This window comes from Musa acuminata, chromosome BXJ3-3, assembly GCF_036884655.1.
Source record: "Musa acuminata AAA Group cultivar baxijiao chromosome BXJ3-3, Cavendish_Baxijiao_AAA, whole genome shotgun sequence".
Classification (NCBI taxonomy): Eukaryota; Viridiplantae; Streptophyta; class Magnoliopsida; order Zingiberales; family Musaceae; genus Musa; species Musa acuminata.
The window spans coordinates 39,751,042-39,765,828 of NC_088351.1; the positions used below are offsets into that span (position 1 = coordinate 39,751,042).

Consider the following 14,787-nt stretch of genomic DNA (forward strand, 5'->3'; position numbering starts at 1 on the left):
TCTCAAGAATTCTCCCTGTTTCTTTTTCTTTATCCTCCTTCCTTCCCTTTGCACCTTCTTTGACCTCTGTAACCCTTCTCTTCTGCACTAATCAACGAACGTTCTTGGATACCTGATCCTAACCATAGATATTTATAACCATGATACAATAAATGTTACATCAAAACATTGGATTCATTATATAAGCTAATTCACTCCCATCGCAGCCTCGATTGTTTACATTCATTATTTTTCTCTTTCCATGTCCCCCTCCTCAGAATTTTCCCCTTAGTTTTTCCGTCTTATTTATCTTTATCCTCCTACCTTCCCCCTAAACCTTTCTCTTTATCTATATCCTCTTCTGTACCAATCAACTTCTTGGCTCCCTAACCCTAATCATAGGAATCCACAACCATGGCAAAACAGATGTCGTGCAAAATTGAAGAGTTGGAGGAAGAAAACGGAATGTTTAGAGCCAAGAACAACAACATTCTTTAAACCCTAGTGAGACTTCGAAACTGGGGCGTAGATAACAGTAACTAGCAGAAAAACAAGGAATTAAGAAACTAATTTACTCGCGCACATAAAATTCACAGCAGTTACAAAACCCTCCCTACGAGCTACGAAACAACCAAAACCGATCTATGTGTCGAACAAAATGCAAACAGACTAGCCCCACTCTCCACGACAAAGTAATCGAGAGAGACCACATCCCTTCCGTACCCCAGATCAAGAACAGGGCATAGGCCGATGCAAATCAGGAAAGACGAAGAAAGGAAACGAGAAGGGGAGACGAGAAAGAAAGAGAGGGAGATGGAGGAGATCGGCGTACCTTCGGCGACTTTGAACCAAGAAGCAATGGGACAGACAAAAAGCGATTCCGGCATGAGGAAGGAACAATTTTGCGTTATTTAAGCGCTGATCGCATCCCGTTCCCGCAATTACCATTTCAAAGTTGATACTATATATATATATATATAAATATATATATATATATATGTATATATATATATATATATACATATATATATATATATACATATATATATATATATACATATGTGTATGTATATATATATGTATATGTATATATGTATATATACGTATATGTATATATGTATATGTATATATGAAAATTTGCCCATCACTTTGTATAGATGGGAAATTATGGATTGAAGTGTCGAACTGTTTTCATGTAGTAAAAATGTATCATTTTCTACGGGCATGCGGCTTCAATATAGCTTGATAAGAAGATAGATTAAGTAAAGACATTAAATCCATCATTAACGCAGTCTGAATAGGAAATTGCGGCAAGGAATTACTGTACTAGCAAGCGAATTGGATCAGGAAACACAGGGAAGTAAATGAGGATAAGAGATGTTTGCATGGTTACTGGATCTGTGACTGTTTGATGGCGACGTCCAACTTAGGCCCGCAGTTCATCGACCTCACGATCTTGGATCCCGGCATGCCATCGATGGTCCTGCGCTCCGAGCTCTTCCTCGCTATGTCCCTCATGGAAACTGCCAAGGAAAGCTTGGGGTTGAGACGAACGGTCCTGTTGAACTTCTTGCAGAGAGAGGTGTGGGAGTCCACGGCTTCTTCCATGGTCGCCGCCGGTGTCCGCTTCATCTGCTCCTTCACCGCCTCGGAACAGAGCCCGCAGATCCATCTCCCGTGGAAGAACTCCTTGATCCGGCGTATGTACGTGGGAGTGCAGTCTTCGGACATGCCACAGCACTCGCACTCCGCGCTCTCCACGTCGTTTGCGGTCGCCTTCTCGTTGAACTCCTCCATGATTTTGATGGCGTTCATCGTTGGCTCGCCCGATGAGAGCGCTTGATCCTTCCGCTGGGCCATCTGTCGTCGCATAAAGGAGGTGAGAGGGTAGGAAGTCAAGCACGGTGATGCATAACACACAACGAACATCAAAACGGAGACTCGCTTGCATGCAGAGAGGCTCTCCACATCGAGAGAACCAAGTGTTCTTCAAAGATGCTCTCTCTCACTGCGTCGACTTTGTTGCTAACTGCATGACGCCTCCTTGATTACGTAGCTTCTTTCTACTGTTCCTTGATTATTTATTTAAGTCCTTGTGAACAGATCATTCCTCGTGTCATAGTTTCTTGTGTTGCTTTTATGATTACGGGGCCAACTCGAAGACAGATTAAAGAGCGAGTGCATGCCACATGCACATGAATAGCAGCGACGAGCTGCAGAAAGATCATGCTAGCTTGAGCCTCCAGGAGACCTCGATCATGCTACTTTGCTTCATCCAAAAATGGAATCAGCATTTTCTGGTGGATCTTAGAGTTATATGAACATTTCTCCTCGCTCTTGATCATAATAGAACACAAAAAAGAAGAATAAAAGAAAGGAAGCCCTGCAGAGCTTTAGATGAATAACAATAAACTAGGATACATATGACACTAACTTGCAAAAGATGAGACATGGTTCTTCCTCTTTTGTAGAGAGCTCGGACTGCATGTTTCAACTTGAAACAGGTAAGCTTCCTCTTTATAAAAGGTGGAAAGCTTAGAGTTGCAAAGGGGGAGGGAGTGGGGGAGAGAGAGATGTTATCAAGATGAAGCCACATAAAAAATATTTCCAGAGGAACAAAAGTGCAAAGACAAACTTTTTCCATCACCATCCATATACGATCAGCAAGAAGACAAGAAGCAAAGTGAGATATGATGGTTACCTTGCGGTGGAACAGATGTGATTCTTGCTCTTGTTTGGAAAGTTTGGACTGCATCCCCACTTGAAGCAATGGAAACCTCTCTTGTTCTACTACTGGGGTGATGAGATTGCCTTCTCCCCTCCTTTATAGATAGCAAAAAGTGGAACAGTGTTTAGATCAGGCCTTCTGCAAAAAGTCACTAAAGATGGAACCTGCGGTTGCAGACGGCTTCTTGCATGTTTCGCCATTACGCTTCAAATTGCTGCAACTGGCGGCCTACGTTGAGAGCGCGCACTGTGGAAGGGCGTGTGAGCGAAGACACAGGAACTGCATCGCCCATGTGTATGCACCAAAACCTTGGAGATGGCAGGAGTTCGACATCCAAAAGGCAGGGAATGTTAGACTTGTCGAGATCGGCACTCGTGATCCCTCACGAGCTGCAACTCGAACCTAAAAGTTGAGCAGGGAGAAAAGTTTCCGATGGCTAATATCTCGACTAGCAATACGAGATATTTGCGTCGTCTCTTCCCCCAGTAACATCTGCAATTTGTTACGGAGAACGAAGAAGAAGAAGAAGAAGAAGAAGAATCTAAAGGAGAAAACTAGTACGTATAGTTTGTCCTGATGTAGCTTTAGGTCCGAAGACTCGGTTGATTTGTGTGGTTAACGTAGTGCTGAAATCTAAACTCTTCTTTCTCGTGAGATTTATACGTTGAATTAGATTTATGTTCAAAGATATCTGATGCTGGATCAGAGAACCACAAACAACTCAACGTTATAAAAAAAATATCAGAAAATGTGGTATGCATGCATTGATCAGTCTTGTCGGGGAGTAAGAACAAACGGATCCTGGATTCAAAGGATTGCTTAAGTTAATGCTGAGGTCTTATCTTTACAAGCTCCTTCACATGCACTTAGTTGATCGTCAATTTTGAAGCAGATATTGTGATCTAACCTCGTGTTAGAATAGTATCAAGCAATCGTCTTTTCTACTGGATTAATCTACAATTAAGAAAGAATCCAATATGTTTATTGAATCTGACAACTGCATTTGTAAATGTTACTCTGTAGAGTGAGTGTTTCGTCCAGAACTCCATGGAATTAGAGGATGCGTGCATGGAAGAGCCACCCAAAGAACACACGTATGACGACATCCCCCACATGCAAAGCTAAACTACGCTCGCTTGGCTCTACCTCTTTTCTCGGAAGTGGCCTGCACGCCCATGCACGTGACATCACGTGCTCGGAGACGTGAGCCACACTATTTATACTGCTATGGGGTCTAACGGAACGGTAAAGCTTAACACGTTCCAATATATATTAGACAGCCATGTGATCCACTGTTACGTAGCCTTGCCGGTGCACCATCACCACCACCACCGCCGCATATAAACTAATCCTCGTTGACGATGGGAATATTGCCATGGACTTGCATGCACCCGATGCGCGTTAGCTTTTGGGTCAGCAGCTGTGTCTGGATCACGAGGACACCCATATCGATGCATTGTTGTCCATCAACCCTTCTATCGGAGTAATTATTATTATTGTGTCCAAGGGTTCACCCTCCCTTGCCTGCTTCCTCGCTGTGAAACGACGACACACGATCCCGAGGCGATTGTGGTGAAAGGGGATGACCCTTTATTCTTCTTCTTCGTATGTGCCAGTGCGAAGCATGTGTTCCGGCGGAAATCGGACATTAGCTCAGAAATTGAGGAATGGTGGCGGCGACGATGGTGCCCATTTAAGAATCCCAAGGACATGCACTCCGTCTGTGGTAGTATGTGCGATTGCAGCAGCTGCAATGGTAGAAAACCTGACAGGGGAAGGGATGCATGGCATGGGAGTACGCAAAAGGAGTGAAGACGGGCAAGATGTCTAATTTTATTGATTTCTTTTTTTTTTGCTGGCATTTCACACTACAATTTAAATCGTCCTAGAATTAATATCTGAAGTTAGAGAAGAAAAGGAACGGATTAGGAAAAATATGGAAGACATTGATGAGCTGAGCTGATTCAAGGATTTAGGGCAAAAGAGCATGGAAAGTAGCCTAAATTCCTCCTAATTTAACCCCTAGGGAATTACTTTCGGTAAAAAGAGAGTCCTTTTTGGCCTCCGCCGCGGGATCAATCCGGACTGAGACGTCACCGTTAAATGAGATGTCGGAAGTCGGGGCCGTGGATCAAGAAGTCGTCAGCGGCAGCGGCGTCCACCGGCGTGGGACCGTTGTAGAGGGAGGCGCCGCCGCCGGCGTGGAGGTGCTGCTGCTGGAGCTCCTTCTGGCGGCGGAGCTCCAGGACCTTTCGGTGGGAGTTGGAGTGCTTGGAAACCACGAAGGTGGGGCTGGCGGCCGGGCGGTACTCAGGCACGAGGCGGCCGGACTTGTAGCGGACGCCGCAGGCGTTGCACAGCGTCTTGGGGCCCATAGGCCCCGTCCGCCACTGCGGCGTCTTGTCGGTCTGGCAGTGCAGGCACTTGCGGCCGTCCGGCGCCGCCGCCACGGCCGGGCCGGCGGACATATCCTTCTTCTTCGACGCCGGCTTCGCTGCCTTCTTCCCGCCTGCGCCGGCGGCAGCAGCGCTGGGGGGCACGATGAGCTCAGACTCCGGCGACGGAGCGGCCGTCAGGGACGGGGAGAGCACGAGCAGCCGGGAGGACCAGCTGCAGGGGGCGGCGCGGGAGCGCTTGCTCCGCGCCTTGCCGGGGACGAGGGCCTCGGCGCGGAAGGGGGCCACCTGGTTGGCGGCCTCCTGAGCGGAGAACTCGGCTCGGGTAGCGGCCGCCGCGGTGGTCCTGGAGGAGGTGGTGGTGGAATTGACGCCGGAGATGAGGTGAAGCTTGTGGAGGTCCTCACTGGAGAAGGATTCCTCGACGAAATTAGAAAGCCATTCGAGCTCCGCCAGCTCGTCGTACTGCTGCATTCAAAGATAACAAACAAAACAAGAGAACACATGATTCCTTTTCTTGCGTGCAGGTAATCGAGAAGACTTTCGCTACCACATGGCTCGCATTTCGGGCACAAAATTATCCCTCCTAGTGGAAGTACTACGACAGCGAAGGCGGTTAACCTAAAACCAGACGATCGACTGCAAACAAGTTTCACGAGGAATCCATGAAAACGATCGGGTCGAACAACAAGAACATTAATCTCCTTCGAATCGATTCCGGTTATCATGTCCGCACTTAATTTTGCCTGGAAATGTTCGGGGCAAAGAAAATGACCGGAAAATAGCAAAGAAACAGAGCCTGTGCATTATGAGAAACTTGAGGAAAGAAGGTTGGGTAGAGAGAGCCAAAGGCTCATCAGGTCTTCGTCCAGGGGAGGAGAGGTGGGATTACCGGCTCGCATAGGTCGCCGGAGAGGCTGGCGTCGGCGAGGCTCCGGCAGACGAGGTCGCTGGAGAAATGCGGCTCGAGGGCGGAGAAGGAGTTGCCGCAGCTGTCCACGGCAGTGACGGTGGACGAGTCCGTGGAGTTCCCGGCTGCGCCGTCCTCCCCGGTCGCGGTCAGCCCCCCGGCTTCGTCCTCCTCCTCGTTGGAGAAGTCCAGCAGGTCTTCCACCGAGAACTGTTCGCCTCCGCCGCCGGCCTTCCTCTCCGGCGCGCACTGCGGGTTCCCGTCGCGGTAAAAGCCGCCGTGGAAGTACTGCGGTGCCTCCATCGCCGTCCTTGTTCGAGTTCCAAATCAGGGTTTATGACGCACAGAGAGAGGAGGGAGGATTAGGAACCAAAATGGGAGACAAAGAGAGAGAGAGAGGTGGGACGAGGTCTGGTTTATCTGAAGGGGACCGCCGTAGAGCTACAGAGGGAAGTCGGTCGAGTAAATAAAGCTAAAAGCCAGGGTTAAGTCCCAATTACTAATACGGGCCCACGGATGAGTGCACAACCCCTTCACTCCCCCGGGGAAAACCACTCATATACCACACCCCTATCGCCCACCTATATTTACATTCATACCCTTCCCTTCCCTTCCCTCGGAACTGCGTTCGCGCGAGACGGACAACTCGTCCGTCAAGCCCGTTGGCTGACCATCGTTCCTCGTTGCTCCCAACACATAACGGATGGATATGTAGTAACGGTGCCGTTAATCGGTTCCAGTGATGGGAGAGTTAAACGCGAGGGATTAAGACTTCCCCCCACCCTCCGAAGGAATCGATCCACAGCTTTTGTGGCTGCGACTCGTGCATTAGAGTCCAAGTTTACAGCCGGATTCCTCTGCCTCCCCCCCCTCCCTTCCTCCCTCGTAATTTCCTTTCTCGCCCCCATTTCCCTCCTCGGGATTCGCGTTCCTTTTTCTATATATATATATATATATATATACATATATTACCTGCTTTTATTTATTGCGATATTGTTTTTTATTCCGCTCTCATTTCCACCCCCCGGGCTTTGAAAATTGACAGGCTCACGTCGAAGCACGACGGTTACAGCTCGACTTCGCACCATCCGACGGGCCGGGTCATCCCACGTGGACACCAACGGTAGCAGAGGAGGCCATCCACGTCGTCGGCCTTCGACTTCGCCGACGTGGAGACACAACGTTTAGTCTTCGGATGCCTTTTCCGCCCTCCACGTGACGCGTCGTAGGAGGACGGGACAGCATATCCCACTTTAACAACCGTGTGATCTGATCGAATTAACGAATCAACGGTCGAGATGTGGCGTAGCAACTGAGTTAAAATTACAATTGATCCTTTTGGTCGAGGATGGAAGTACTGCTGCGACAGATGATTGGGCCAGGTCACGTCTCTCTGGTGGGACCGGGGGGCACGTGATGGGTGTCAGCGACCATGTGGGTCGCCGAGGTCGCGTCAAAAGCCCCACCGCGAGCGGTGGTCAATTCCACGAGTCCGCATCCGATTGCGTTCCTCACTCTCCCCCGCTGCACTTTAACCACGTGCCCCGGTCGCACGTCAAATCTGTAACGTTGATTAAGCGAGCCCAACTATGGACATCCAAATTGTACCAGTGGTCATTGTGATCGGGTGGGATCGAAGTGCCCCGAGCTCATCTTTCTGCTGCACGATCGGAAACGAACGTGACATGGTCGAGTAGAATTGGCTTCGGGAGCTCATGCATGCTGCATCAAGGTTCGATCGTGTGGTTGCACGAATGTTGAGGAAAACGATGAAGCATCAGGTGGGCTTCCGCGGATCTTAAAGCAGGGATGTGAAGAGGTCAAATGTAGGCCACCGCACGTGGGGGTTTTAATTCGTCGAGAGAAAAAGGAAAATAAAAATTCATTTTTTTACCAACTTCCATCATTCTCAAGTATAATTTTCCTTTTATCTTTTTTATTTCTTCATATTTTCTATCTTCTTTATTTGTTTTTTTTTTCTTTCACTCTACTATTTGTGGTTAAAGAGTAGTTATATTAATTGAAAATTTAATATTATTATGTTAACAATCAATTAACGTAGTTTGGTTATGATCATATTAAGTTCTCGAGTTTGCATCGATGTTTCTTAATTATACAAATCGACTGATAAATTTACTAAGTGAATGTTAGAAATTATGTCTTAATCTATTTGACTAACCTTCAAAATTGTACTTCTCGTCATCATATGGAAGTGAATGTTAGAAATTATGTCGGTAAATAAATTGATGCATGATACCATCGGAACCAATTAAAGCATATAATTATGTCCGATATCAATGTATATGTTTAAGCATAATGATCATGAAATCACACTATAAAAGATCTTTATAGGTGTGTACTTCAAACTCTTAAGTTTTCAAGCTTCAGTACTTCTAAATTGGAAGGACTTGACTCTACGTCAATATCTCATAACTAAAATTAACTTAAGTATTGGATAAACCTTAGCAAGCGATGTGGTTTTATAGGATTCGGATCTTTGAATGATCAAAAGGGATTTGATATATTCATATAGACACGGGTCAAAGTTAAATATAGAATAAGATCTAAGTTAATTTAAAATCTATATTAATAATTGGATGGGTACGTAAATTATATTATTTACCTTCGAAAGGATGGTGATATCTTGAAGTAATTTATGTGCTTTGGGACAAAAGAAGTTTTGAGCTATGCAGAATTCAATTATATATTTTGATCTCAAACCTAGATAATTAAATATAAAAATCACTAATTTTGTCCCGTTTTTGATAAATCATGTTCTTGTAGAATTTACAAAAGTTATATAGTTTGGAGAATGGAATCGACGGGTGAGTAAGAGAGTGAGAGAGAGGCGCAAATAATCATAGTCGGATTTTTAAGGATCAGAGAAATATTCTTTGGATGATTAATAGTTCAAAACAGGTGTTATGAACCATTAATGAAGCAGCGTAATTGATGTTATGTCAGGTGCAAGAGTGTGTTTTCTAAGAGAGCTCCCTTCATCGGGAGTTGGGAGTTTTTATCTCTGGTACGAGAGAAGATTGTTGTGCAAGTCTTTAATAATTAATATAATTTTTTTTTTCTCTATTGATATATCAAAATTGGCTACTGTAATATTACAAAGTGATAATGTCTCATGTATATATATATATATATATATATATATATATATCATTTGATATAATAATTTTCTTAGAAACACTATAATGTTTTGTTCTTTGGTAAATAAACATGTCAAGTGCAAACATGAATTATGAGCATGTTAAGTAATAGTCTATTTGAATCATTTTAAATTGTTATACGATTTATATATACTGAATGATCTCCCATACGAAAGTTTTTTGTTATATTCTTTTGATATTAATGAATATATTTCTAATATGATTGACGTGTGTCTAAGTCAACTCGATATGGTTTGAACTTAAATATGTATCACTATCCAAGATGAGAATATGTTGTAAGAGATTTCATAACGTAGTCCCTTTACACTTAAATTAACCTGAACAAAATTTAAAATTATTTTTCTTATCATAAATGACAATGTCATATGATAGTGATATATCAGATAACAATATATTCTCTATCATTTGTTCGTATGATGTTTAATCCATCCAACATGTGAGTATTCGAGATTTGTTTTCACGGGTCAAGTTGTCACCTCCATCATGGTGGATGTTTCTTTACGTGGCTTATATGCCTCCAGCATATTTTCTATTATTCTTTTATCATAATAAATTTTTTTTTACGTGGATTAGAGTTCTTGACTAATAGAGCACATTTGATCTTGCACATTTGTTGTGATAGATTTTTTTGTTCATGTGAGTCAAAATTTTTGATTCACGATTTCGAGAGCATTTAGCCTTGTGCCTACGTGATGGATTCACTCGGGTCGAATTTTTCTGACTCATGCATTTCGAACATATTTGGTCTTATACCTCTGTCATGATAGATTTCTTTCGTGAGGACAGATTTTTTCGATTAACACATCTCAAGCGTATTTGATATTGTACTTTTATCATAATAAATTTTTTTTAATATGAGTTAGATTTTTTCAATTCACAAGTATGTTTGGGCTTACGATGCGTAGATGGATACCATCATCACTTAAACAAAGCCATGTATGTGATATAAAAAGGGTTTCCATCGTTACTTGCTAACTAATTTCCAACAGGATACAGGATCGCTCATCACTAGCTGTGTAGGACCGGACGGGACCCACTGGAGTAGGAAAACCCCGGTGCAAACCCTAGTGAACACTGCCGCAGCCTCCACGTCAATACACCGAGGGCGAAGGCCCAACCCTGTCCGAGGATAGACAGGGTTGGTTGCCACGGCCGAATCCGAGGTGCCCACTTTTCTATTCTTTGCGTTTTTAGCTTCCCTTCTTTTTACTGTGACTGCGAGCATATTACATAATGCTTCAGTCCGCAAACCTTATCGTGTTCCTCTTTAATTGGGGATTCCTCTTCCGGCAAACGAGTGCACGGGCGATCTCCTTCCTCGCTCACGAAGCAATCCGGTCCGACCATGTCGCGCAAGGTCGTCGCTGTCGCCGCAGGAGAAGCCCACACTCTCGCTCTCACAGGTATCACGTCTTTCCCGAGTCTCCGAGGATAATCTTCTTTTTTTTCCCCTCGGTGAATGGCTCGCTTGTTGGTTTTCTGACTGGATTTAGCGGATGGGATCGTGTTTTCATGGGGACGGGGGACTTTTGGCCGGCTGGGCACCGGCAAGGACGTCGACGAGCTCTTTCCGGTTCCCATCGCCTCCTGCGGTGCTTCGTCTCAGAGGAAGAAGGGAGGGCTCAAGGCGCCGCAGCCCAATTTCGTAGGGATCGCTGCTGGTGCTTACCACAGCCTTGCCTTGCGAGGTTCTCATCGTTCAATCTCTCTTCTCTTCTTTCAGTTCTGATCATCATCATCATCATCATCATCATCATCATTTTAAATAATTGACACTATTACTGGTGTTTGATGAAGATTCTGCTATAAACTTGGCACTAATTCTAGTGTTTTATGGAAATTCTACCAAAAGCAACATCGAAGTTATTATTGTTATCAATGGATCAAAAAACATAATTGAGAACGGTGCTCCATGGACTTCTCCTGAGATTTTCTCAACCATTACCTATTCATGGCTGCTTGATCAGATGTGAATTACTTCTGGATGGTAAAATCGAGCATCCAAACTTGCTAGTTTCTTCATATGCTATCCACGTCCTTTCTAGGTTACATCAAGACGTGTACTGTAAGCGCTTACCCCTTTATAAGACCTTACAATCAACTAGGGCTTAATCCTGCTAATGTTCCCTTTGATCACTTATGTAATCATTAGATTTGTTCTAAAGCAAGTCATTAAAAATTTGTATAATTTTGAACATTATTTAGTTGGTCTGTAGGTTGGGTGCTGAAAGCATACTCTCTGCAGGCACTTCTCTGGCACTACTGACATCTATGACTGACTATGATAGATTATGAGCTTAAAATATTTAGCATGCCTCCCTTTTCTTTCAGCCTTAATTTATACCACTTTTAGTTTAAAGATATGATAGCTTGGCTGGCAATTCTGGTTCGCCATCTTCCACTTATTTTCGTCATTTCCATGAAACTAAACTCCTGTTTTTGGTGAAGAATTGACACAGATGGGAACCTTATTGTCAGTCAATGCCTCCCTTTTCTTTCAGCCTTAATTTGTACCACTTTTAGTTTAAAGATACGATAGCTTGGCTGGAAATTCTGGTTCGCCATCTTCCACTTATTTTCGTCATTTCCATGAAACTAAACTCCTGTTTTTGGTGAAGAATTGACACAGATGGGAACCTTATTGTCAGTCAACTGTCTTCTTGTAATATCTGTATCTTTGCTGAGTGCCAAAGTTCTAGTAACTTTTGCCTTGTAATGCTGATGCTACTTTTAGATACCCTTCACTTGCTGCATAATGGATCTGATCATGATTTTTTCAGCCTTTTCAGTTTAATATTGGACAAATTTTATTAATCAGATGCTAGAGGAGAGTGCACGTGCAATAATGAAGTTATTATCTGTTGATGATCTAGCATATTTTGACAGTTTAAAAGCTCTCAATCTGATTCTTCTAACGATTAATTTATCTTATTTATCCAGAGTGAACTTTGTGAGGCATGAAAATTGTTAATACTCTCATCTGCATATATCTTTCTGCGTGATGGTATCAACTTGAAAATTGAAACTTTAAAATCACAACTTTTCTATTTGCAACGTGATGATAATCCTATTCCAAACTATGTTGATGCTACACAGCTCATTTCTTTTATTGTGAAATTGCCAGATGATGGTTCTGTTTGGTCCTGGGGCTATAATGTCTGTATCCTTTGCGATCTGATCATTTGTCTTGGATATGAAGATACCTCTGCATGATTTTAATTTTAATATATAAGACAATGTGGTTATTGGGCCCTTGACTATTATATGGATGGCCAGCTTGGTCATGGCAAGGAAAATTGCTCAGTTCCTTGCTTGATAGAGCATTTCAAGGAATTGGGTTCTTCTGACTCTTTGACAGAGGAATCAAATGCAGATCACACAGGAACTTCTTTAAAGGTAATATCACTGAAGCTTTCTGATTGCAGGGGATTATTAATTTATAAACAGTAATTTGATCATCCATATCACAAACCTTTTTGAATATATTTGCCAAATTAATTGATAATTAATGCTGAAGAGATCCATGCCTTCTAACAAATTTGAACTACAAGGGGAAAGAAAATATATAGAAAATTAATATCAATAAACAAAATGAAAGAAGATAACCATACATATGCACCACTTAGTCTAATTTGACTTGTATATATGACCACATAGATATAGTGTCATCCACATAAGTTGCAACCTGGGTTGCAGCTTAACCCAACTGGCAGACAAGGACCATTAAGGGATTGCATCCACATGCCACCCTTCAAAACAATGATAAAATGAGGAATTATATGCAAGTGTGAATGATTGAATTCTGGTGATGATCCTATTGTTCTATTAGTACTCTCACAGGACTAATTTGGGTGTCTTCCATGCAGATTTGTGCTGTCAAAGCAGGAGGAATGATGTCACTTGCAATAGATGATCATGGGTCTTTATGGATCTGGGGAAACTGTCCACAGGCTAATGACGATGGAGAATTTTGCCTTTCTAGTAGCAGTGTTCCTCTACCTGTGTGGAACTTCCATGGCCATACTGTCGTCAAGGTGGCATGTGGAAATGAACATGTGGTTGCTGTAGTTAGTGCTGGAGAAACCTACACTGGAGGGGATGATCTCGTATGCTATGCTTGGGGTAATAACAATCATGGTCAGTTAGGGTTAGGTGACAAGGAAATCAGACTACGACCTGAAGTCATCTCGACTTTCAACGAGGAGTCCTCCTGGGTGGTTTATGAAGTCGCTTGTGGAGCATTTCATACTGCTATTCTCACTAATAAGAAGTCATATAACCAGGAGATCGAATCAAAGTGTTGGACATTTGGTCTTGGTGAAAATGGGCAGCTTGGTCATGGGACTACGAAGAGCATATGTTTGCCACAGACGGTAGATGCTTTACCACAAGATGCTTTCCTGATTTCTCTTGATTGTGGTTTGTTTCACACGTCTGTTGTGTCATCAGCTGGTGATGTATGGTCTTGGGGAATGGAGAAAGGGCTTGGATTATGCCCGGATGCTAGCTTCACGGGAACTGATGCCGGTGATGCATACCTCCCATTGAGAATTCGGGCTTCTGAAACCAACGGATTCAGGTTTACAGGTCCCATGCAAGTTGCCTGTGGAGCAGCCCATACAGTTCTTGTTTCTGACAATGGTTATAAGCTTTGGGCATGGGGTAGAGGCCGAAGTGGGGTCCTGGGGAGAGGTCAGACAGCTGATAGTTATGTTCCTTCTGCTGTAATGTGGCCACCTCTCGATACGGTATTCAAGGATGAAAAATTAAAAACAGATGACCTGATATCAAAGACCGAAGACCATGAAGTTGGAAAAACTGTGGAGATGGACCACAAACTGTCTGCGGCAACGGAGGAATTGAACTTTCTAAAGACAAAGCTGACTCTTATGGAACGTTATGCCGGTCTGCTGCATTTATCTATATTCAGAAAGCCACTCGATGAGCGAAGACTTCCGCAGTCACTGCAAGACTCTGGTGTCTTTGATGTCAGAAAGGAATTAGAGAACGTACTGGAAAAGGCCGATGATGAGGAGCTAATTCGAATGGAGATGTTCTATCGCAGTATGCTGTCTACCGTGAAGGACAGGCTGATGAAGAGGAGAGTACGAGAACTTGTCAAGGAGTGCCTTGTTTCTCTATCCACTGGGAGGCAACGTCATTCACCTTAATGTGCAGTATTTTGCTGTTTTCAGCATACTATCGTCAATATATATATATATATATATATATATATATATATTCTCCACTTCTTATATAAGTTGTGAGGCTGCAATAAATCATTTAAAGCTCGACGATTTAAAACCAAGTCTTGTTCTTGTGCCTTTTTCGATTTGTGTAGTTGGTTTCACTCTCGTCTTGACTATATGAAATTTGTAGAATGCACCATCTTTGTCTGAGCGAAGGACTTACGTTTCTTTGTGGTCATTTGTGGATGAATTAAGGTTGGTGAAGACTTCTATAACTTAAGCATGTTATGTTTTCATCGAATATTTCTCTTAGAAATGTTTCATCTTCTTGTTAGTGAGAAGAAGATGATGAATGATGCCAACTAGAACTACAAACACAAGGGTTAATTACATATTATCTCTTTGT

At 43.3% G+C, this 14,787-nt stretch overlaps 3 protein-coding genes across 6 annotated transcripts; 1 reads left to right on the forward strand and 2 right to left on the reverse strand.

The window, feature by feature from the left end:
* Positions 1 to 1,368: 1,368 nt before the first annotated feature.
* On the reverse strand, positions 1,369 to 1,839 carry LOC135632598 (uncharacterized). Its single transcript, XM_065141211.1, has one exon. The coding sequence runs from the start codon at positions 1,837 to 1,839 to the stop codon at positions 1,369 to 1,371; it is 471 nt and encodes a 156-aa protein (XP_064997283.1).
* A 2,677-nt stretch (positions 1,840 to 4,516) lies between these two features.
* LOC103979713 (GATA transcription factor 9-like) lies at positions 4,517 to 6,453 on the reverse strand. Of its 2 annotated transcripts, none has more exons than XM_009395897.3 (2): positions 5,996 to 6,453; positions 4,517 to 5,568 (listed from the first exon to the last, which is right to left on the reverse strand). In XM_009395897.3, exons 1-2 carry the CDS (start codon positions 6,314 to 6,316, stop codon positions 4,807 to 4,809), a joined length of 1,083 nt encoding a protein of 360 aa, XP_009394172.2. In that variant the 5' UTR covers positions 6,317 to 6,453; the 3' UTR covers positions 4,517 to 4,806. The 2 variants fall into 2 exon arrangements, with proteins under 2 accessions (XP_009394172.2, XP_009394171.2); XM_009395896.3 differs by having other exon boundaries at positions 4,517 to 5,571.
* A 3,983-nt stretch (positions 6,454 to 10,436) lies between these two features.
* On the forward strand, positions 10,437 to 14,591 carry LOC103979712 (ultraviolet-B receptor UVR8). 3 transcript variants are annotated; one of them, XM_065143902.1, is made up of 5 exons: positions 10,437 to 10,595; positions 10,686 to 10,880; positions 12,317 to 12,352; positions 12,461 to 12,588; positions 13,059 to 14,591. In XM_065143902.1, the coding sequence occupies exons 1-5, from the start codon at positions 10,538 to 10,540 to the stop codon at positions 14,361 to 14,363; spliced, it is 1,722 nt and encodes a 573-aa protein (XP_064999974.1). In that variant the 5' UTR covers positions 10,437 to 10,537; the 3' UTR covers positions 14,364 to 14,591. The 3 variants fall into 3 exon arrangements, with proteins under 3 accessions (XP_064999974.1, XP_064999972.1, XP_064999973.1); XM_065143900.1 differs by lacking the exon at positions 10,437 to 10,595 and having other exon boundaries at positions 10,740 to 10,880; positions 12,469 to 12,588; XM_065143901.1 differs by lacking the exons at positions 10,437 to 10,595; positions 12,317 to 12,352; positions 12,461 to 12,588 and having other exon boundaries at positions 10,741 to 10,880.
* The last annotated feature ends 196 nt before the right edge of the window (positions 14,592 to 14,787 follow it).

Coding starts and splice junctions, on each gene's coding strand:
- LOC103979713 (XM_009395896.3), bottom strand. CDS start 6,316: ATGGAGGCACCGCAGTACTTCCACGGCGGCTTTTACCGCGACGGGAAC. Junction 5,572..5,995: donor CCGGCGACCTATGCGAGCCG/GTAATCCCACCT, acceptor CTTTGAATGCAG/CAGTACGACGAGCTGGCGGA.
- LOC135632598 (XM_065141211.1), bottom strand. CDS start 1,839: ATGGCCCAGCGGAAGGATCAAGCGCTCTCATCGGGCGAGCCAACGATG.
- LOC103979712 (XM_065143902.1), top strand. CDS start 10,538: ATGTCGCGCAAGGTCGTCGCTGTCGCCGCAGGAGAAGCCCACACTCTC. Junction 10,881..12,316: donor CCACAGCCTTGCCTTGCGAG/GTTCTCATCGTT, acceptor TGAAATTGCCAG/ATGATGGTTCTGTTTGGTCC. Junction 12,589..13,058: donor ACACAGGAACTTCTTTAAAG/GTAATATCACTG, acceptor TCTTCCATGCAG/ATTTGTGCTGTCAAAGCAGG.